This window comes from Typopeltis vanoorti, chromosome 12 (genome assembly GCF_054136105.1).
Source record: "Typopeltis vanoorti isolate ZY-2024b chromosome 12, IOZ_Tvanoo_1.0, whole genome shotgun sequence".
NCBI lineage: Eukaryota > Metazoa > Arthropoda > Arachnida > Uropygi > Thelyphonidae > Typopeltis > Typopeltis vanoorti.
The window spans coordinates 126389501-126414018 of record NC_143560.1 but is presented as its reverse complement, the minus strand read 5'-3'; the positions used below and the strand labels follow the sequence as shown (position 1 = coordinate 126414018).

Genomic DNA, 24518 nt, shown 5'->3' with positions numbered 1-24518 from the left:
AAGAGTTTGAGAACAGGAATCAAACCTTAGAGATTCAGTGGCAAACTCTTAAGAAAACATTGATTGATTCTGCCAGAGAGGCATGTGGTGAGGTTGTCTGCAAGGATTAAAAAAACCAGAACTCCCTGGTGGACACAGGAAGTTAAAGAGGCAGTGAAGGAAAAGAAGAAAGCATATCAAAAGTTCCTGTCAAATAAGTCAGATTGTGCTCTTAGAGAATACAAAGACAAATGCAAGAATGCTAAACACTGTGTAAAATTAGCTAAACAAAAGTCATGGGAGGACTTTGGCAAGAATATAGAAAATAAATATCAAGAAGGTGGCAAAATATTCTGGAGGTTGTTGAAGAAGCTTAAGAATGGAGGAAAGAGTGCTGTAAAAGGAGTTAGAGATGATAAAGGTGACATGAAAACGGGAGAAAAAGATATCCTTGAAGTATGGAGTAATTACTTTGAAAACCTTGTTCTTGTGTAGAGGCTTAAGTGCTGTGAGGACATTATGTTGGAGGTTTAATGGATTTTTTACAACACTCAAAAAGAAATAAAATAGAATTTAATACTTCCTATATTTTGTCCTAGTCACTAGGACATCTACGTTGATTACAAAAACAATTAATGTAACATGCACACAAAAACTTACAATACTAAGCCCAACCATGTAGGTGACACCAAAGTCCTATCTAGGTGGAGCACCCTCTAAGGGCGGTAGTAGGTGGCCTGGAATGTAAGGTGGGACCTCTGGTGATGAGTGTTTCCCAAATCTTCGGAAGCTTAATGCAACCGTATTTGTTAAGATTTGGTTGGTTTCTGAGAGCTGCTGCTGCTTCTAAGAAAAGTCTCTCTTTCTTGAATTTGCTGTGGTGGAGCATGCTGGTTTTCTTCCATGATACTCTGTGGGTGGTGTCCAAAACATGGTCAGCCAAGCCTGAATGGCCATAGTTGTGTTTAACGATGTACGACTTGTGTTCCTCCAGGCGGATGGATGCTGATCTGCCTGTCTGTCCAAAGTATGCAAGCTTACAGGAACAGGGTACTTTGTAAACTCCAGGCAGAGAGAGAGGAGGGAGCTGATCTTTCGTAGAACGGATAAGGATAGCCAGTTTGCGGTAGGGCTTATATGCTGTGTGTAGGTTATACTATTTTAGTATCTTGCCTATTTTTTCCGAAGTGCCACGGATGTAGGGTATGGTGATGGCATTTTTAAAATCTTGTTGACGAGAGGGACAGGGAATGGGGGAGGAATTGATTATTTTTTTGATGCTGTGTTTGCTGTAGCCATTGGAGAGAAAAGTTCTGTGTATGCGGTTAAGCTCAGTAGTGAGGGCGGTTCCACTGGAACAAAGATTGTGGGCTCTCTTGGTAAGGGTTTTAATAATGCCATATTGTTGTGAGGGGTGGTGGTGGGAGAGTTTGTGAATGTATCTGCCTGTGTGTGTGGGTTTTCTGTATACAGTGAAGGCAAGTGTATCATTAGGTAGGTGCGTGACTAAGGTGTCTAGGAAGGGTAAACAATTGTTCTTTTCCTTTTCCATAGTAAACTGGATTCTTGGATGTAGGCTATTGAGATGACCGAGGAAGGAGTCTACCGTGTCTGGATCATGAGGCCAAATAGAGAACACATCATCTACATATCTTAGCCAGATAGAAGGTTTGAGTGGGGCTGAGTCTATGGCTCGTTTTTCGAAATCTTCCATATAGAAATTGGCAAGGGGGGAAAACATGGCGGTTCCCTCTATCTGCTTGTAGATCTTGTTATTCCAAGAGAAATACCCAGAGTTGATGGCGAAGGAAAAGAGATCTAAGATGTCAGAGGAAAAAACGTTTTCTAAGAGATATAAAGTGTCAGTTAAGGGAATATTGGTAAACAAGGAGGAGATATCAAAGCTTACTAATATGTCTGTATTATTCAAGGTTAAATTTTCTGTGAGAGCTTTAAAGTGGGTCGAGTTTTTAATATAGGAAGCTGAATTTCCGGTGAGGGGGGACAGAGAGTTGGCCAGCTGTTTAGACAGTCTGTAACAAGGTGCATTGGTGGCATCTACTATAGGCCTGAGTGGGGAATTGGGTTTGTGGATTTTTGGTAAGCCGTATATTCTGGGGGGGACGGGAGCGGAAAGGTTTAAGTTTTTTCGTGACGTCAGGGGTCCAGGAGGTTACTTTTTTAAGTAAGATTTTTAATTTCTTAACTTGCGTTTTTGTGGGGTCGTGTTCTAGCGGGATGTAGGTAGCGTGATCGCAGAGGATAATGTTCATTTTACGTTTGTATTTGCTGATATTAAGAACAACTGTGGCATTACCTTTATCCGCTCTGGTGATGACGATACTTTTTTCTTTGCGTAGTTTCTGGAGAGCCATGCGTTGGGAATAAGATAAGTTACTTTTTGGAGGCGAAGAGTGAGCGAGGATGTTGGCTACGTCGAGTCTGATGTTGTTGGCTACCTCCGACGGTAAGCGACCGATCCCCCATTCGATGTTAACCATTACATCGAGCACTGGCACTTCTTTCGGGGCGACACCGAAATTACGTAAAATGAACATTATCCTCCACGATCGCGCTACCTACATCCCGCTAGAACACGACCACACAAAAACGCAAGTTAAGAAATTAAAAATCTTACTTAAAAAAGTAACCTCCTGGCCCCCTGACGTCACGAAAAAACTTAAACCTTTCCGCTCCCGTCCCCCCCGAATATACGGTTTACCAAAAATCCACAAACCCAATTCCCCACTCAGGCCTATAGTAGATGCCACCAATGCACCTTGTTACAGACTGTCTAAACAGCTGGCCAACTCTCTGTCCCCCCTCACCGGAAATTCAGCTTCCTATATAAAAAACTCGACCCACTTTAAAGCCCTCACAGAAAATTTAACCTTGAATAATACAGACATATTAGTAAGCTTTGATATCTCCTCCTTGTTTACCAATATTCCCTTAACTGACACTTTATCTCTCTTAGAAAACGTTTTTTCCTCTGACATCTTAGATCTCTTTTCCTTCGCCATCAACTCTGGGTATTTCTCTTGGAATAACAAAATCTACAAGCAGATAGAGGGAACCGCCATGTTTTCCTCCCTTGCCAATTTCTATATGGAAGATTTCGAAAAATGAGCCATAGACTCAGCCCCACTCAAACCTTCTATCTGGCTAAGATATGTAGATGATGTGTTCTCTATTTGGCCTCATGGCCCAGACACGTTAGACTCCTTCCTCGGTCATCTCAATAGCCTACATCCAAGAATCCAGTTTACTATGGAAAAGGAAAAGAACAATTGTTTACCCTTCCTAGACACCTTAGTCACGCGCCTACCTAATGATACACTTGCCTTCACTGTATACAGAAAACCCACACACACACAGGCAGATACATTCACAAACTCTCCCACCACCACCCCTCACAACAATGTGGCATCATTAAAACCCTTACCAAGAGAGCCCACAATCTTTGTTCCAGTGGAACTAGAACCGCCCTCACTACTGAGCTTAACCACATACACAGAACTTTTCTCTCCAATGGCTACAGCAAACAGCATCAAAAAAATAATCAATTCCTCCCCCATTCCCTGTCCTTCTCGTCAACAAGATTTTAAAAATGCCATCACCATACCCTACATCCGTGGCACTTCGGAAAAAATAGCCAAGATACTAAAAAAGTATAACCTACACACAGCATATAAGCCCTACCGCAAACTGGCTACACTTATCCGTTCTACGAAAGATCAGCTCCCTCCTCTCTCTCTGCCTGGAGTTTACAAAGTACCCTGTTCCTGTAAGCTTGCGTACTTTGGACAGACAGGCAGATCAGCATCCATCTGCTTGGAGGAACACAAGTCGTACATCGTTAAACACAACTATGGCCATTCAGGCTTGGCTGACCATGTTTTGGACACCACCCACAGAGTATCATGGAAGAAAACCAGCATGCTCCACCACAGCAAATTCAAGAAAGAGAGACTTTTCTTAGAAGCAGCAGCAGCTCTCAGAAACCAACCAAATCTTAACAAATACGGTTGCATTAAGCTTCCGAAGATTTGGGAAACACTCATCACCAGAGGTCCCACCTTACATTCCAGGCCACCTACTACTGCCCTTAGAGGGCGCTCCACCTAGATAGGACTTTAGTGTCACCCACATGGTTGGGCTTATTATTGTAAGTTTTTGTGTGCATGTTACATTAATTGTTTTTGTAATCAACGTAGATGTCCTAGTGTCTAGGACAAAATATAGGAAGTATTAAATTCTATTTTATTTCTTTTTGAGTGTTGTAAAAAATCCATTAAACCTCCAAACATAAAAAAACTTTGAAAAACTGCTAAATGAAACAAGCAGTGATGATAGCACAGTGGTAAAAAACACTGACCAGGCATGCAGTCAGGAATTCATATCCATTCTTGAAGTACAAAAAGCCATCAAAGGCTTGAAAAGTGGAAAGGCAGAAAGAGTAGATGATATTCGACCAGAAATGCTGAAGCATGGTGGTTATAAGAGTCTTACAGTGGCTGCACTGCATAGTTCAGAAAGCCTGGACAGAGGGACGAATTCCCAATGATTGGAGTAGAGCTCTCATAGTACCCATATATAAAAAGGGAAATAAAACTGAATGTGAGAATTACAGAGGTATTTCTCTACTGAGTGTTCCTGGCAAGATCTATGCAAGTATACTTGAGAAACAGTTGAGAAGAATTGTGGAAGAAAAGCTTGGTGAAGAACAAGCTGGATTCAGGCCAAATAGAGGCTGTCAGGATGTTACAAAATTTCACGATGGCTAGGCGTTGCCCGGTTAAAAAAACTGCGTTGTTTTCGCCAGGGAACCAGGGCGAACAGCAAAAAGTCAGCTATTCGAACAAATCTGAAAACACACCTCAACTCAACATCACTAAAGTTAAAGATCGGTACTATTAACATAAGAAGCCTGAATGCAAAGAAATGGAGCTAGCTGAGCAATTAGATAAGTAACAAATCGACATAAGAGGGGTGACTGAAACAAAAAAGACCAAAACTGGTGAGATCTTTCTCAGCAATAAATACAAAATGTTAAATTCGGTAATGACAATCAAGGAAAAGAAGGAGTAGCTATAGTATTCAACACGAAATACGAGGGTAATCTTCTTGAATGGCAGGCAGTGTCAAGTAGAATAATATGGGCAAATATGAGAATGGGGAACTGGACAATGAGACTTATTTATGCCTATGGTCCTACAGAAGGTTCTACTAAGATATAAGTGGAGGAATTTTTTGAGGCTTTAGAAAAAGCAACTGACGCAATGAAAAAGGAAAAGTTGGTCCTTGATGGGGATCTAAATAGCAGAGTAGCAAATGATTGTCAGGCATACAAAAATATTTTGGGAAAATTTGGAGAAAAGAGCAAAGCTAATAATAATGGCAAATATCTGTTGGATTTCTGCTCAGGACATGGATTGGTTATTACTAATACCATGTTCCAACATAAAAATGTGCACAAATTCACATGGAGAAAAGGAGTTAGAGATGATAAAGGTGACATGAAAATGGAAGAAAAGGATATCCTTGAAGTATGGAATAATTACTTCGAAAAATTGCTAAATGAAACAAGCAGTGAGGACAGCACAGTGATAAAAAAAAAAACACTGACCAGGCATGAAAAAACCACTGCCTTTCCACATTTCAAAAGCTTGAAATATGAAAAATGCTGAAGTATGGTGGTATAAAAGTCTTACAGTGGCTGCACTGCATAGTTCAGAATGCCTGGACAGAGGGACGAATTCCCGATGATTGGAATAAAGCTCTCACGATACCCATATATAAAAAGGGAAATAAAACTGAATGTGAGAATTACAGAGGTATTTCCATACTGAGTGTTCCTGGTAAGATATATGCAAGTATACTTGAGAAACAGTTGATTAATTGTGGAATTAATCAACTATTTTTGTCGAATGAATCGTCGTAATTGTGGAAGAAAAGCTTGGTGAAGAATAAGCTGGATTCAGGTCAAATAGAGGCTGTCAGGATCAGATATGCACTTTACAACAAATAGCAGAGAAAGCATGGGAATATATCAAATATCTGTATTTAAGTTTTGTCGATTTGGAAAAGGCATATGACAAGGTGCCATGAGAGAAGCTATTCAGTACGCTACAGTTATATGGTGGCAATGGGGATTATATCAAGCATTATTTAGTCTTTATTTGAGTTGGAAGTCAGCAGTTAGAATTGAAGGAAGTACAGGAAGATGGTTTAATGTTAAATCTAGTGTGAGACGTGGATGTACATTATCCCCTCTGTTATTCATTATCTATATAGATCACATTATGAAGGAAAGTGCTATTAAACATAATATCAAAATTGGGAATGATAATGTCAGCTCTTTGCTTTATGCGGACGATGTTATACTGCTAAATAAATTCGCTACTAGTCTGCAAGATTCACTGACTAATTTGAATAAACGTTGTAATAGATATGGTATGAAGGTCAGCAATAAATGGACAAAGACAATGAAAATAGACAGGATCATTGAAAATGTCAACTGTGTTATGAATGGAGAACCTGTGGAACAAGTAAAACATTTCATCTACTTAAGCCCGATTTTTAATGAAGATTGTAAATTTAATATAGAAATAGACAACAGAATCAACAAAGCTGGCATGGTAGGAAGTCATTTGAATAAATTCATATGGAATAAGAGAGAAATTAGTTGAAACACTAAAGTAGCTGTATACAAGACAGTGTTCAAACCAGTTTTAACTTATGGATCTGAGAGCTGGGTCAGAAGTAAAACACTTGACCAAAGACTAGAGACCGCAGATATGAGAGTCCTGAGAAAGATTAGAGGCGTGAACAGATGGCATCAATGGCAATATCATATTAAAAATGAGGATATTAGGAAAGAACTTGACAATGTCAGCATCCAGGAATGCGTTAGCAGAGCTAATATCAGGTGGTATGGTCACCTGAACAGAATGGGCGAGAAAAGATTAGCAAAACAAGTGTTCTCTGCCAGGTTCGCAGCAAAACGACCCAGAGGAAGACCAAGATATAGGTGGATTGATACAGTACAAAGTGCCTTAGATGACAGAAATATAAGAACTAATAATGTTGGACATAACTGGTAATTAATTTACGGAATTAACAACGCATATAAAGTAAATTAATTAAAGATAACTTTAATGAATCACTTCTATATTTCGACAATGTCACATTGTCATCTTCAGGAACATAAAGATATGGTATGTGCACTACAGGAACTAACAAAGCAAATGAGGCAGAAATTAAGACACTAATTTTGTTCCTAAAGTCCTAATGGTGCCCTCTTGCGGGCTAATTTGGTAGTCTTGGCCGTTGGGCTGAAGTTCTCATAATGAAAGTCTCCCAAATTTGGGGCAGTTTCATGCACCCAAATTTGTTGAGGTTAGGAACGTTTTTTAGAGCTGCTGAAGATTCTTTGAATAATCTTTCGTATTTAAACTTGCTGCGATGGATTATTTTTGTCTTCTTCCAACGAATTTTATGGTGGGTATCTAAGGCATGGTCTGCCAGCCCAGAGCGGCTGTACTGGTGAAACCGGATGTAGTCTTGGTGTTCTGAAATCCTGATATTTGTTGTTCTGCCTGTTTGGCCAAAGTAGGACAATTTGCAGCTGCAAGGGACCTGGTATACACCAGGTAGGTCTAGGGGAAGTGGTTGGTCTTTGGTAGAGCGGATAAGGGATGCCAACTTTTTATATGGTCTGTAACAGGAAGTAAGGTCATATTTCTTGAGGATATTAGTTATTTTTTCAGAGGTGCCCTGGATGTAGGGGATAGTGATAGACTTGGTGTAGTCTTTATTGTTGAGGGGGGGAGGGGGGTTGTGGTTTTCACGTTTTAGTATTTTTTGGATTTTTTTGGGGTTATAGCCATTGGCTAAGAAAGTGTTGAGGATGTGGTTTAGTTCTATAGTCAGGGCCTTGTCATCTGAGCAGATTAATTTTGCCCTGTTATATAGTGTTTTTATCACCCCATATTGTTGTGAGGGGGGGGGGGGGGGGGATTGCTGGTGAATGTATCTGCCAGTGTGGGTGGGTTTTCTGTAAACAGAGAAAACCAAAGATCCATCAAGCTGGCGGGTGATTAAAGTGTCTAGGAAGGGTAGGGTGTTTTCCTCTTTTTCTAAGGTGAACTGGACTCTGGGATGTTGGTTGTTTAAGTGTGTTAGGAAGGAGTGGAGTGAGTCTGAGCCATGTGGCCAAATAGCAAACACATCATCCACATAACGAAGCCAAATAGTGGGTTTTTGTGGGGCGGAGTTTAAGGCTTTTTCTTCAAATGTCTCCATAAAGAAATTGGCCAAGGGTGGGGAAAGTGGTGAACCCATGGCTGTCCCCTCTATCTGTTTGTAGAACTTTCCTTGCCAAACGAAATAGCCTGAGTTCATTGTGAACTGAAATAGGGCTGAGATATCGGGAGGAAACTTGGCTTGGATGAGCTCAAGGGTTTCTTTGAGTGGGACATTAGTGAATAGGGAGGAGACGTCAAAACTGACCATTATGTCAGTGTGTTGGAGTGTGAGGTTTTCTATACTGGCTTTAAAGTGGGCCGAGTTTTTTATGTATGATGGTGTGTTGCCAGTGTAGTGTGTGAGCGTTTTGGCTAAATGTTTGGCTAATTTATATGTGGGGGAATCAATGCCATCCACTATGGGACGTAATGGCACATTTTGTTTATGTATTTTTGGGAGTCCATATAATCGGGGGGGTCTAGAGTTATAAGGTTTAAGCTTGTTGGTGACTTCCACAGGCCAAGAAGTGACTTTCTTAAGGAGTCTGTGGATAGTTCTAATCTGAGAGCTGGTCGGATTATATTCAATGGGGAGGTAAGTAGTACGGTCTCGTATTAAAGAATTTAGCTTACCTTTGTAGTCTTTTTGATTGAGTACCACAGTGGCGCTTCCCTTATCAGCTTTGGTGATTACTATTTTTTTGTTGTTTTTTAATTCTTGTAGGGCTGTATATTCGTTTTTGGATAAGTTGGATTTTGGAGGTTTGGCTTTAGTGAGAACACCGACTACATCCAGTCTCACGTTGTTGGCGGTATGGATAGGCAGGTTGCGAATTCCACGCTCTATTTGAATCATGATTTCTTCAGCAGGAATACTTTTTGGAGCTAAGGCGAAATTGTGACCACGTGAAAGTGCGGTGAGTGCTTCAGGCTTTAAAACTGCTGACGAGAGGTTGACTACTGTGTTAAGTGGTGGCTGGGGTACAGACGTAGAAGTCTTGGTCAGGTTCTCGTATTTTTTTATGTGCCGACTACGTATTTTTTCGAATTCCTTTCTTGCCGATGTGCATGATATGTCATGGAGTATCGACCATAGATCAAGGCCGAGTGTGAGAGGTTGACTACTGTGTTAAGTGGTGGCTGGGGTAACACACTCGGCCTTGATCTATGGTCGATACTCCATGACATATCATGCACATCGGCAAGAAAGGAATTCGAAAAAATACGTAGTCGGCACATAAAAAAATACGAGAACCTGACCAAGACTTCTACGTCTGTACCCCAGCCACCACTTAACACAGTAGTCAACCTCTCGTCAGCAGTTTTAAAGCCTGAAGCACTCACCGCACTTTCACGTGGTCACAATTTCGCCTTAGCTCCAAAAAGTATTCCTGCTGAAGAAATCATGATTCAAATAGAGCGTGGAATTCGCAACCTGCCTATCCATACCGCCAACAACGTGAGACTGGATGTAGTCGGTGTTCTCACTAAAGCCAAACCTCCAAAATCCAACTTATCCAAAAACGAATATACAGCCCTACAAGAATTAAAAAACAACAAAAAAATAGTAATCACCAAAGCTGATAAGGGAAGCGCCACTGTGGTACTCAATCAAAAAGACTACAAAGGTAAGCTAAATTCTTTAATACGAGACCGTACTACTTACCTCCCCATTGAATATAATCCGACCAGCTCTCAGATTAGAACTATCCACAGACTCCTTAAGAAAGTCACTTCTTGGCCTGTGGAAGTCACCAACAAGCTTAAACCTTATAACTCTAGACCCCCCCGATTATATGGACTCCCAAAAATACATAAACAAAATGTGCCATTACGTCCCATAGTGGATGGCATTGATTCCCCCACATATAAATTAGCCAAACATTTAGCCAAAACGCTCACACACTACACTGGCAACACACCATCATACATAAAAAACTCGGCCCACTTTAAAGCCAGTATAGAAAACCTCACACTCCAACACACTGACATAATGGTCAGTTTTGACGTCTCCTCCCTATTCACTAATGTCCCACTCAAAGAAACCCTTGAGCTCATCCAAGCCAAGTTTCCTCCCGATATCTCAGCCCTATTTCAGTTCACAATGAACTCAGGCTATTTCGTTTGGCAAGGAAAGTTCTACAAACAGATAGAGGGGACAGCCATGGGTTCACCACTTTCCCCACCCTTGGCCAATTTCTTTATGGAGACATTTGAAGAAAAAGCCTTAAACTCCGCCCCACAAAAACCCACTATTTGGCTTCGTTATGTGGATGATGTGTTTGCTATTTGGCCACATGGCTCAGACTCACTCCACTCCTTCCTAACACACTTAAACAACCAACATCCCAGAGTCCAGTTCACCTTAGAAAAAGAGGAAAACAACACCCTACCCTTCCTAGACACTTTAATCACCCGCCAGCTTGATGGATCTTTGGTTTTCTCTGTTTACAGAAAACCCACCCACACTGGCAGATACATTCACCAGCAATCCCACCACCCCCCCTCACAACAATATGGGGTGATAAAAACACTATATAACAGGGCAAAATTAATCTGCTCAGATGACAAGGCCCTGACTATAGAACTAAACCACATCCTCAACACTTTCTTAGCCAATGGCTATAACCCCAAAAAAATCCAAAAAATACTAAAACGTGAAAACCACAACCCCCCTCCCCCCCTCAACAATAAAGACTACACCAAGTCTATCACTATCCCCTACATCCAGGGCACCTCTGAAAAAATAACTAATATCCTCAAGAAATATGACCTTACTTCCTGTTACAGACCATATAAAAAGTTGGCATCCCTTATCCGCTCTACCAAAGACCAACCACTTCCCCTAGACCTACCTGGTGTATACCAGGTCCCTTGCAGCTGCAAATTGTCCTACTTTGGCCAAACAGGCAGAACAACAAATATCAGGATTTCAGAACACCAAGACTACATCCGGTTTCACCAGTACAGCCGCTCTGGGCTGGCAGACCATGCCTTAGATACCCACCATAAAATTCGTTGGAAGAAGACAAAAATAATCCATCGCAGCAAGTTTAAATACGAAAGATTATTCAAAGAATCTTCAGCAGCTCTAAAAAACGTTCCTAACCTCAACAAATTTGGGTGCATGAAACTGCCCCAAATTTGGGAGACTTTCATTATGAGAACTTCAGCCCAACGGCCAAGACTACCAAATTAGCCCGCAAGAGGGCACCATTAGGACTTTAGGAACAAAATTAGTGTCTTAATTTCTGCCTCATTTGCTTTGTTAGTTCCTGTAGTGCACATACCATATCTTTATGTTCCTGAAGATGACAATGTGACATTGTCGAAATATAGAAGTGATTCATTAAAGTTATCTTTAATTAATTTACTTTATATGCGTTGTTAATTCCGTAAATTAATTACCAGTTATGTCTAACCAACGTATAAGTCTTACCACTAGAATAATAATGTTGGAGTCTTGACAAGTAACAGACTGATTTGGAGGAAAATTGTAGATAGGAAGTTAATAAAGATGTAAATTTTTCATGTATTACTATCATATCCTGTATACCCCTTGAGGGTACATGGCAGGAATTTGATGATGATGATGACATTGACAGATTCTGAGATCTTTGTCAATTTTGATATTACTTCACTATTCACTAATGTGCCTTTGACAGAAACCATTGCCGTCATTAAGCCATATGTATATTTTTCCTTTTCATCAGATTCACCATATATGCAGGTTATTTCTTATAGAAAGGAAAAATATACAGTTAGATTGGACTACAGTGGATTTCCATCTTCCCTACCTTCTGGCTAACTTTTTTATGGCACATTTTGAAAACCAAGCACTCAATACGGTCACACTTAAACCAATAGTTTGACTACATTATGTTGAGGATGGGCTTGCTGTCTGGCCTAATGATCCAGACACATTAGATACATTTTTGGTACATCTTAACGGCCTATGTCTAAAATAAACTTCACCATAAAAAAAAAAAAAAAAAAAAAAAAGAAAGTAACAATCGTCTCCCCTTTCTAGATATGCTAGTGACACATGACTTCCTAATGGCTCATTATCCTTCTACATTTACAGAAAACCCATTCATACAGGAGGGTATTTACATAAACAATCATACTGCCCTTCTCAACAGTATGGCATCCTCAAAATGCTTAGTCACTTAATGTGGGCTATTTGTTCTTATGACACAGCCCTTAAACTTAGCTCAGGGATTTTTTATAACACCCTATTTAGGAAATGGCTGCAACGCATATAAAATAGATAACATGCATGCACAACACACAGGATAACAGCAAAACCATTCTCATCTCATGTGTTAAGGACACATCATAAAAAATAGCCAAAGTTCTCTACAAATATGATTTTATTATTATTATTATTATTTAGGTCTCCAAGGAGTCAAAAGACTCATTGCAGAAGGTCCTTCCTAGGAAACACAAGTCTATCCAGACTCATCATGGGAGGTTCCTCCTGGAAGTTACAAAACTTTGTGTTTCCTTCCAGGAAACACAAAGTCTATCATACCACTCCTTAAACTCATTGATCGTTCTCGCTCTCGCCACTCTATCAGACAATGCATTCCACGGTTCAACCACCCTCCATGCAAAGAAACCACTCCTCACCCTCTTGCTCACAGTTTCCTTTCGTAACTTCCAGGGATGGCCTCTTGTCATCATTCCTTCCCACTGTTCAACCAAGTGAAAGAAATGCCCAAGAAAATTATAATAATAATTCACTGTGCCATTGGTTACCTAGGTGATAATTCTCAGCTATTTACAGTTAGCAACCTAACATGTCTTGATACTTCAGTTATTCTTTTTTCATTACCATTAGCTTTTTCTGGTTTGGAATTTCAAGCCATCTCCTTGGAATCTAAAGACTCATCATGGAAAGTTTACATTAGCCATTATTGACACAGTGCCTATCATACCTCTCCTTAAATTTGGTCACCAACAAATAACTCAGGATTGATTTTGTCAACTCATTCCATTCAATTTTACCACACTTCAAGTAAAAAGGCTAGTCTTTTCCTATGCTTGCAGACCACACACAACTTCCAGGAGTAACTCTCTTAAATTCCTTTAGAAGTTTTGTGTTTTTATCATATTCCTTTCTCTTTTTAACCTTGATTATCAGCTAAACTTTCATTCAGTCATTATGAGGATGGCATAAACCACTCACCTCCAAATCCCTCCCACATTTCCAAAAAAAACAGACAGCCAAATCTGCTGCACTTTGCATATCAGAGCCTTATAAAGAGGAAAAATAATGACTTCCTTATGACTGCTTTTCACTGTATTTCTTAAGATCTTAGTAATCCTGTGAACTTTTTTTTGTCCACTTTCGAAATATATCCTCTGATCTTCATCTTTGTGCCCACCATTATTCCTGAACCCCTAGCCTCATCAGTTTCCTGCAGTCCAGTTCCATGTATATAATGCACAGCCTGTAGTTTTGCTCATCCCAAAATACATAACTTTATACTTTCACATATTGAATTAGCGGCTATCATTACTACTTTATCCAAACTTCTGATCTATCAAAATCATCCTGCAGGATCACCACATCAACTCTATTAAGTATAGCTCCCCCCCCCCCCCCACTGAGTTCAGCATTATTGGCAAAAAAACTGAATATTCCCTCGCATATAGTTTCTAGTATCATTGATGTACAAATTGAATAACAGCAGCCCAAGTGGTGTGTACCACACACACACCAATGCTCACCTGCCTTCACTTTGATTGAATTTTACCACACAATGCGCTCCATTATTCTGTAAACTTCTCTTATTCATGCAGCCACCTTCATGCCCATCCCCATTTTCTCATGTAAATGTGGGTTCAACAACTCATGTAATAGGGTTCCACTGCAGTATCATGGTATCCATTTCCCGTATCCAACTCAGCTGCCACTTTACTCATTGTAGTGTGGAACCACTGTCCTGCTTATTGGAGGCCTGAAGTGACTTGAAAAAGTTTCTAAAAATACAAAAAAAAAAAATCATAAAAATTAATTTAAAAAAAAAATCCTTAGGCCAGGTTGTAAGCCTATAGTACTAATGTACTATATCCACTGCTAGATGAAAGCCTTTTCAAGGTGACTCCAAAAATGCCCATCAGTGATTTTTCTTCCCATGTCATGCCTGCAAATCTAATGATTTGTTCAACCCAGTACAATTTTGGTTAGTGTTGCAGTCATTTATACCTTCCGTGGCATACATGGGAGGTATAAATGTATTAAATATAAATGTATGAAGGGGGTGCTTAAGGGTCAAAGCTGTATAACTAAGAGGAGACCTCCACATAGCCTTTAAAGGAATGCAGAGATCCGACCAGGGCTTCTGACCTAATGTCCAATCCTCACCTTCTCGTGGTGCACCCTGTTGGGTATCTACTTTGATACTGAACAAACGAGGATGGGCTGGCAATTTGGGATTTAGCCGACCAAATTGTATTCTTATTGGTTAAACCAAAATAAAAAATGATGGTACAACATGACAAAATTTCATGCCGGCTGGGGCGTCGCCCGGTTAAACAAGGCCCCCGTTGTTTTTGCCAGGGAACCAGGGTGAACAGCGAAAAGTCAGCTACTGGAACAAATCTGAAAACAAACCCCAACTCAACATCAACAGAGTTAAAGATCGGTACTATCAACGTAAGAAGCCTGAATGGCAAAGAAATGGAGCTAGCTGAGGAATTAGATAAGTACCAGATCGACATAATAGGGGTGAATGAAACAAAAAAGACCAAAACTGGTGAGATCTTTCTGAGCAATAAATACAAAATGTTATATTCAGGCAATGACAATCGAGGAAAAGAAGGAGTAGCCATAGTATTCAACACAAAATACGAGGCTAATCTTCTTGAATGGCAGTCAGTCTCAAGTAGAGTAATGTGGCCAAATATGAGAATGGGGAACTGGACAATGAGACTTATTTGTGCCTATGGTCCCACAGAAGGTTCTGCTAAGGTAGAAGTGGAGGAATTTTTTAACGCTTTAGAAAAAGCAACTGACACAATGAAAAAGGAAAAGTTGGTCCTTGTTGGGGATCTAAATAGCAGAGTAGGAAATGATTGTGAGACATACAGAAATATTTTGGGAAAATTTGGAGAAAAGAGCAAAGCTAATAATAATGGCAAATATCTGTTGGATTTCTGCTCAGGACATGGACTGGTTATTACTAACACCATGTTCCAACATAAAAATGTGCACAAATTCACATGGAGAGAAGAGGCTAGGAATAAGAAAAGTCTCATTGACTATGTTATTGTTGAGAGTGATGTTTTCTCCCTGGTGCAGGACACCAGAGTGTACAGAGGATTTGAAATTGGAAGCGATCACTATTTAGTCTTGAGCAGGATAAAATTGAATTTCATATTGAAAAGAATAACATGTAAGAAAGTTTTAAAGCGAATAAAAGTTGAGCAGCTCTCAGATGTGAACTGCAGACTAAAATACAGAAAGATTATTGAAAAGAAAATGAATGAGTTTGAGAACAGGAATCAAACCTTGGAGATTCAGTGGCAAACTCTGAAGAAAACATTGATTGATTCTGCCAGAGAGGCATGTGGTGAGGTTGTGTGCAAGGATAAAAAAATCAGAACTCCCTGGTGGACACAGGAAGTTAAAGAGGCAGTGAAGGAAAAGAAGAAAGCATATCAAAAGTTCCTGGCAAATAAGTCAGCTTTTACTCTTACAGAATACAGAGACAAATGTAAGAAAGCTAAACAGTGTGTAAAACTAGCTAAACAAAAGTCATGGGAGGACTTTGGCAAGAATATAGAAAATAAATATCAAGAAGGTGGCAAAATATTCTGGAGGTTGTTGAAGCTTAGGAATGGAGGAAAGAGTGCTGTAAAAGGAGTTAGAGATGATAAAGGTGACATGAAAACAGGAGAAAAAGATATCCTTGAAGTATGGAGTAATTACTTTGAAAAACTGCTAAATGAAACAAGCAGTGATGACAGCACAGTGATAAAAAACACTGACCAGGCATGCAGTCAGGAATACATATCCATACTTGAAGTAGAAAAAGCCATCAAAGGCTTGAAATGTGGAAAGGCAGCAGGAGTAGATGATATTCGACCAGAAATGCTGAAGTATGGTGGTATAAAAGTCTTACAGTGGCTGCACTGCATAGTTCAGAAAGCCTGGACTGAGGGACAAATTCCCGATGATTGGAGTAGAGCTCTCATAGTACCCATATATAAAAAGGGAAATAAAACTGAATGTGAGAATTACAGAGATATTTCCCTACTGAGTGTTCCTGGCAAGATCTATGCAAGTATACTTGAGAAACGGTTGAGAAGAATTGTGGAAGAAAAGCTTGGTGAAGAACAAGCTGGATTCAGGCCAAATAGAGGCTGTCAGGATCAGATCTTCACTTTACGACAAATAGTCGAGAAAGCATGGGAATATAACAAAGATCTGTATTTAAGTTTTGTTGATTTGGAAAAGGCATATGACAGGGTGCCAGGAGAGAAGCTATTCAGTACGCTGCAGTTATATGGTGTCAATGGGGCATTATATCAAGCAATACTTAGTCTTTATTTGAGTTGTAAGTCAGCAGTTAGAATTGAAGGAAGTACAGGAATATGGTTTAATATTAAATCTGGTGTGAGACAAGGATGTACATTATCCCCTCTGTTATTCATTATCTATATGGATCACATTATGAAGGAAAGTGGTATTAAACCTGATATCAAAATTGGAGATGTTAATGTCAGCTCTTTGCTTTATGCGGATGATGTTATACTTCTAAATAAATCCGCTAAAAGTCTGCAAGATTCTCTGACTAAATTGAATAGCTGTTGTAATAGATATGGTATGAAGGTCAGCAATAAAAAGACAAAGACAATGAAAATAGGCAGAATCATTGAAAATGTCAACTGTGTTGTGAATGGAGAACCTGTGGAACAAGTAAAACATTTCAGTTACTTAGGCACGATTTTTACTGAAGATGGTAAATTAAATATAGAAATAGACAACAGAATCAGCAAAGCTGGTATGGTGGGAAGTCAATTGAATAAATTCATATGGAATAAGAGAGAAATTAGTCGGAACACTAAATTAGCTGTATACAAGACAGTGTTCAAACCAGTTTTAACTTATGGATCTGAGAGCTGGGTCAGAAGTAAAACACTTGACCAAAGACTAGAGACCGCAGATATGAGAGTCCTGAGAAAGATTAGAGGCGTGAACAGATGGCATCAATGGCAATATCATATTAAAAATGAGGATATTAGGAAAGAACTTGACATTGTCAGCATCCAGGAATGCATTAGCAGAGCTAATCTCAGGTGGTATGGTCACTTAAATAGAATGGGAGAGGAAAGATTAGCAAAACAAGTGTTCTCTGCCAGGTTGGCAGGAAAACGACCCAGAGGAAGACCAAGATATAGGTGGATTGATACGGTACAAAGTGTGTTAGACGATAGAAATATAAGATCTGATAATGTTGGAGTCTTGACAAGTAACAGACTGATTTGGAGGAAAATTGTAGATAGGAAGTTAGTAATGATGTAAATTTTTCATGTAGTACTGTCATATCCTGTACACCCCTTGAGGGTACATGGCAGGAATTTGATGATGATGATGTATGAAAGAAGTACTCTAGTACTTCTTTCGTCCATCACTGGTCTTATCTTTAAGCAGTATGCCCAGCCATTGTCACTTCAGATGTTTCACTCATTTTAGCAAATATTAAAGTAAGAATCGTTTCTTCTTCATAATCTCAGTAACTGTAATAAGAAATTCATTATGGCAGTGGTTCCCAACCTTTTTCCACTTGTGTACCCCTTTTAAACCCATTTCTATGAATTGTGTACCCCTTGTTTTTAAATACTGACACTTTTGTTCAGTGCCTATCTTTATGTAAAATAGTGGAAATGAAGTTTTTCTTCCATTACTGATTATTTTTCGTGTACCCCTGAACGGCCCAGCATGTACCACTGGTTGGGAACCGATGCATTATGGCATAAACAGTATAATATTACTTAAAAAATTACTCAAGTTGAAAAGACGAAAAAATGAAATTTGAAATACAATCACACTTGTATGCTATGCATCTATATACACTTGATCTAATAAGGAAAAAAAGTTCTTTCATTATCTGAATATAGTTGAATCCAAATGTATGCTTGTTTTATAGTGGATGCATTGCTACCAAGAAGTAGGCAGCACAGTTCAAAAGCAGCTGATACTCATACTTTTCGAAAATTAAAAACTCCTTCACGTTGTAAAGAGTGTGATTCATATGTGTATTTCCCAGGAATAGAATGTGCGGAGGTGAGACTATACATTATTTATTTGGAAGTTTGTAATAGTTATTAAAGTAATTTTGTTAATACTTAAAAATAGTATTAGAAAATTTTAGTATTTGAATAAGCGTTCATAGAAACTGCATTTCATGTTAAGAGCAGCTTTTAAAATCCTTCGAATATACAGGCTAGTCCTGCAACCAGATTCTCATGAGTCAGTTAATATTCTAACAAACAGATATAAGAAGCTACAGATGTAGCTATCATTTATACAGGGTAAACTGCAGATAATGAATCTTTTTTTGTCCTTTATGGGATTACACACTCCTGCTAATTCCTATCCCAAAATGATTTTTTAAATGATACCACATTTTAATTATAGAACTGTTTTAAATAGAAAGTTTGAAATAGATTTTCTTTTTATGGCATTTTGTCCAATGTTTTAAACATTAATCATGATGTATTCACAATTGTAGCTGTTTACTTCAGTGAATTAAAGAATGGAAAATAGATATCATACAAGCAAGTGGATTACAATTGCAAAGGCAAATGAAGAGTGCGCATAATATCAATTAGAAGCACAAACATACTATTCAGAAAACCAAGGATGAGACTGTAGGTACATACTAACCTCATTATTTCATTACCCTCCTTTTCATTCTTAAACTGATGGTTTTTGTAAATGCTGATGGTAGTGTATAGAATGACACCCCTTGAACCTAATCAGAGTAGTACCTAAATCAAGGAGTGGTCATACTACAGGATGATGATGATGATTTATCCCTTCAATCATTTCGACCCCTAGGTGACTTTGTAGGCTTGCCCACAAAGTGTTCCTGGTGAGATTTTTACAGGATAGTTCACCATTGCTCCCTCCCCCCCCCCCCATTTTATCTGGGCTCGGAACTGGGATGTATTCATGACTGTAATCCATGTGTGTTCACAGAGCTAGTTTGCCTGTTCTGGGGGATGAAAAACCCAAGTTTCTAGGTGAAAAAACCCCCTATCTCCATATGAGACCAGCTAACTCACCTTTCATCGAAAGAGACCAGATAAAGATACCTCCCATCACTGACAGTAATCAAACATAGAACTTTCCAACCAAAGGGCTTCATCTATACTGACTGAGCTACAGAGGCTCTACAGGAAGGGAGGAGGCAAAATCTTAAGCCAACACACAATACTAAGGTACTAGGCTCTACAGAAGAGGGAGAAGACAAAATCTTAAGCCAACGCACAATACTAAGATAAAGGATCAAAGCTAGATAACTGGAAGGTGGCCTCCATGTAGCTGTTTAAAGAATGCATTGAACCAGCCAGAGCATTTGACCTAATGTCCACTCCTCACCTTCTCATGATGCAGACTGTTAGGTATCTATATGGATACTGAATGAAACAGATTGAACTAGCAATTCAGGATTAAACTGATCAAATCATATTCTTATTCATATAAACCATAATGCAAAATGATGGTAAAACATGACAGAATGATATGGTGGCTGGGGTGTTGCCATTAAACAAAGGTCCCCATTATTTTCATCAAGAAACTAGGGTGAACAGCAAAAAGTCAGCTACTGGAACAATTCCCAACTGAACATAAGCAGAGTTCAAGATTGGTGCTATCAACATAAGAAACATCAATGGAAAAAAAATGGAACTAGCAGAAAAATTGGATAAGTACCAGATTGACATAATAGGTGTTACCAAAACAAAGAGGACAAAAACAAATGAGATTTTTCTAAGCAACAAATACAAGATGTTATTACATTAAATAAAGAGACAATAGGCTTCATTATGGGAAATACTAAGAATAGTAATCAGAGCTTTACCCACCTTTGCTACGAGTTGCCCTAGTTTGTACTACGTGCTTTGGCTTATGCTAGTATCTGCCGATACGGTTATAGTTTACTATATTCGGCATGAAACTCTTTGATTCTGATCTTTGAGTTTCTTATTCGGTTTTGAAACAATCTGGGACTTAATATCCCCTTAATTTAAATAAATACAAGATGTTATATTCAAGCACAATCAGAGAAAAGGAGTAGCTATAGTATTAACACTAAATATGAGGATCATATTCTTGAATAGCAGGCAGTATCAAGTAGAGTGCCGTGGAAAAATATCAGAGTGGGAATTGGACAGGGAGATTTATTTGTGCCTATGGTCCCACAAAATGTTCTACTAAGGTAGAAGTAGAAGAATTTTTTGAAGCACTAGAGAAGAAAGCTGACACAATGAAAAAAGTTGGTCCTTGTTGTAGAGCTAAACAGCAAAGTAGGAAATGATTACCAGACATATAGAAATGTTTTGGAAAATTTGGAGAAAAGAACAAAGCTAATAATAATGGTAAGTCATTTTCATCAGCCATTTTATATCCGCTGCTGGATGAAGGCTCTCCCCAAAGTCCTCCATTCATTCCCATCTTCAGCCTTTCTGTGTCATGAGTTTTGCCATCTCTTTGGTCTTCCTGTAGCTCTCTTTCCATCTCTAGGATACAATTCTGATATAAACTCTCCATTTTTGAGTGTTACTTCTAGCAATGTGATGTGTCCATTGCCATTGGGATCTTTAAATGGTTGTTATAATGTCACTCACCCTAGTCTGAGTTCTGACCCAAGTATTGCTCTTTCTATCTAGAAAGATAATACCAAGTAATGATCTTTCCATTTTCCTCTGGGTAATCCTCAAAATGGGGAACTGGACAGTTCCCCATTTTGAGGATTACCCAGAAATTTTTCCATATCACTCTACTTGGTATTGCCTGCTATTCAAGAATATAATCCTCATATTTAGTTGTTCATAATTCTCATATTGAATACTTTAGCTATTCCTTCTTTTCTCTTATTGTTATCACCTGAATATAACATCTTGTATTTGTTGCTTAATGGTAAGTACCTGTTGGATTTCTGTTCAGAACATGGACTAGTTATTACTAACAGAATGTTCCAACATAAAAATGTGCACAAATCCATGGAAAGAAGATGTAAGAAATAATAAAAAAAAATCTCAACAATATAATCCATGTAGAAACATGGATTATATTGTTGAGACAGCAATGTTTTCCTACTGGAGCACAAGAGTATAGAGGATTTGAAATTGAAAATGATCACCATTGTAGTTTGAGAAGACTAAAACTGAAGAACATGTAAGAAAGTTTTTAAAATGAACCAAAGTTAAACTGCTTTCAGAGATGAACTGCAGACTCAAATACATAACCATTATTCAAGAAAAAATGAGAGATTGAAAACAAAAACAAAAGCTTGGAAATTCAGTGGCATGCTGTGAAGAAACATTAATTCAGGCAGAGAGGCTGCAAAGAGAAAAATTAAAACTCCATAGTGGACTCGGGAACTTAAAGACAATCAAGGAAAAGAAGAGAGCATATCAAAAGTTCCTGGCAAGTAAGTCAGCTTGAGATCTTAGAGAATACAGAGAAAAATGCAAGAAAGTGAAGTACTTTATGAAACTAGTTAAACAAGTCATGGGATGACTTTGATAAGAACATAGAAAATAAATATGAGGAAGGAAGTGGCAAAATATTCTGGAAGCTATTGAAAAAAGCTTAGAAATGGATGGAAGTGTAACGTAAAGTGAATCACAGATGATAAAGGTGACATGAAAACTGAAGATAAAGATAGTCTAGATTTCTAGAAATTAGCAATTTGTTATAATGATATGACAGATTACTAAATGAAACAAGCAGTGACAGCACAGTGGTAGAAAACACTCAACAGGAATTGTCGGCTTGGCTGGCTGAGTGGTTAGCGTATCCGCTCTCCAGCCAAAAAGGCTGTGGGTTCGAATCCTGCCATGGGCATGAATGTTTGTGAAAAATACTAGTGGTGGTCGGCGGTAGATGGCATTGGTGTAGATGATGAACGTAGTTGAGTGGTGGTGACGGAGAGTTGTGGAGTAGGTGCCCTCCCTCGATGAGTCCTTGGACTCCCTGGAGGTGCTAGGTAATAATAATAATAATATTCTAATATTCATTATTATATAAGTAAAGTGGATATTAAATTCAGCATTATTTCAAAGCCAAATGTAGAAACAATGAAAGTTTCATTAAGTAAGTTCACCAGAGAGTTTATGGGAATACACTCCGCAGCATTCACACTGGATTTAATATCCACTTATATAATTTTTGCATCGCCGAACTGAATCCTTTTGGCTCTTTATTTTGGTAATTACATATCCATACCTGAAGCCAATTGGAAAGAGAAGGCAGGGTAGACCTCAAAAAAGGATATTGGATGGATAATGAGACCGGAACAGACTAATATGGTCTACCCGTAATTAGTGTTATGATGTTGATGATACCTGAAGTAAAAAAAAAAAAAAAGCCATAAAAACATGAACTGTGAAAAGGCAGCTGATGATATTCAACCAGAAATGCTCAAATATGGAAGTTTAAAATTTTTTCAGTAACTCCACTGCATAATTCAGAAGACCTGACCATAGGGTTGAATTCCAAATGATTGGAATAGAGCTTTCATAGTACTCCATCTATAAAAAAGAGGAAATAAAATTGATATGACCATTACTGAAGAATTTCTCTACTGAGTGTTGTTGATAAGATTTATGCAAATATACATGAGAAAAAGTTAAGAAAAATTGTAGAAGGGATGCTTGAAGAAGAACAAGCTGGATCCAAATAGAGATTTTAGTATTAGATGTTCACTTTAAGATAAATAGTTGAGAAATCAAAAGAATATAAGAAAGCTTTGTATTTAAATTTTTTAGATCTGGAAAAGACATGTGAGAAGGTGTCATGAGAAAAGCTATTCAAAACATTACAGGTATATGGTGTGAATGGGACATTATTATTGTATAGACACCTCTGTGGAGTCCAAAGACTTATTGCGGGAGATCCAAACCATCTACACAGTCTATCATACCTCTCCTTGAACACATTAACAGAGAAAGCACTCACAACTAACTCTGACAACCCAGTCCACTCATTCACAACTCTTGTCTTAAGCTTTTTACAAGCTTTTAAGGCTCTTTAGCTGTGGACTATTCAACTGCAACCGTCTTGAGGATAAGGTAGTTGGCCCTATGACTCCCAGTGTGTTCTATGTCTGTAAGTGCTTGTGTTCACAGGGAAAGTTTGCCTGTTCTGGGAGACGAAAAGCCTGAGTTTCTGTATGAAAAAAACTCCTACCTCCGTATTAAACTGGCTAACTCACCTTTAGTTGAAAGAGACCAGATAAAGGTTCATCACATCATGGACGGGAATTAAACTTAGTTCTTTCCAACTAAAGGGCTTCATCTATACCGACTGAGCTATGGAGGCTCCATTCACAACTCTACAAGCAGAAAATCTAGTCCTCACACTACTACTATTCCATTTTCTGATATCTATCCAGCAGCCACCCTCTTATCCACATAACCAGTGTGATATCCATCCCCCATTTGTTCTAATTTGGATAACAGAGTTCCATGTGGTATTCTGTCAAATGTTTTTGCAAAATCCACCAGAATCATTGTGATTATGCTGGATTTTGCAGAATTTCTCAAATAAAATTAAGATTTTAAATTTAATTTTAAATTTATAATTAATTTTAAATCTTAACTATTTTTTATTGAAGTTGGATAAAGAAAATTTTGCAAAATTTTCTTTATCCAACTCAGCTGTCACTCCATTATAAAAAGTTAGTAAATTACTAAGGCATGACTGACTCTTAACAAAGCCATGTTGTGACCCTCTTACAGTATCATATTCTTATCCACCAATTCTTGAATTCCCTTTTTGACCAATTTTTCGAGTACTTTTACCAATACCCCTGAGATACTGATTGGCCTTCTAAGGGAGGTTCTACTAATCTTAGAACCTCCCTTATGCAAGGGAATTATTTTGCTCTCTTTCCATTCCCTTGGAACTCTACCAGAAGTGAGACATAAAGAGCCTAGTCGGAGGCATTGCCAATTCCTTTGCACATTCTCACAAAACTCAATCTGATATCCCATCTAATCCCACAGCTGTATTTACATTGAGATTCTGCAATATCCTGAGAACCTCCA

At 38.6% G+C, this 24518-nt stretch overlaps 1 protein-coding gene across 4 annotated transcripts in view; it reads left to right on the top strand.

Annotated features, from left to right (window-relative positions):
• The window catches only part of LOC150101214 (rho GTPase-activating protein 45-like), a 519012-nt gene that overhangs the window by 341495 nt on the left and 152999 nt on the right, over positions 1-24518 (top strand). For all 4 annotated transcript variants that reach the window (XM_090401286.1, XM_090401287.1, XM_090401288.1 and 1 more), the window contains one exon: positions 18389-18525. In XM_090401286.1, coding sequence (XP_090257412.1) covers positions 18389-18525 — 137 coding nt within the window. The remainder of the gene's footprint in view (positions 1-18388; positions 18526-24518) is intronic.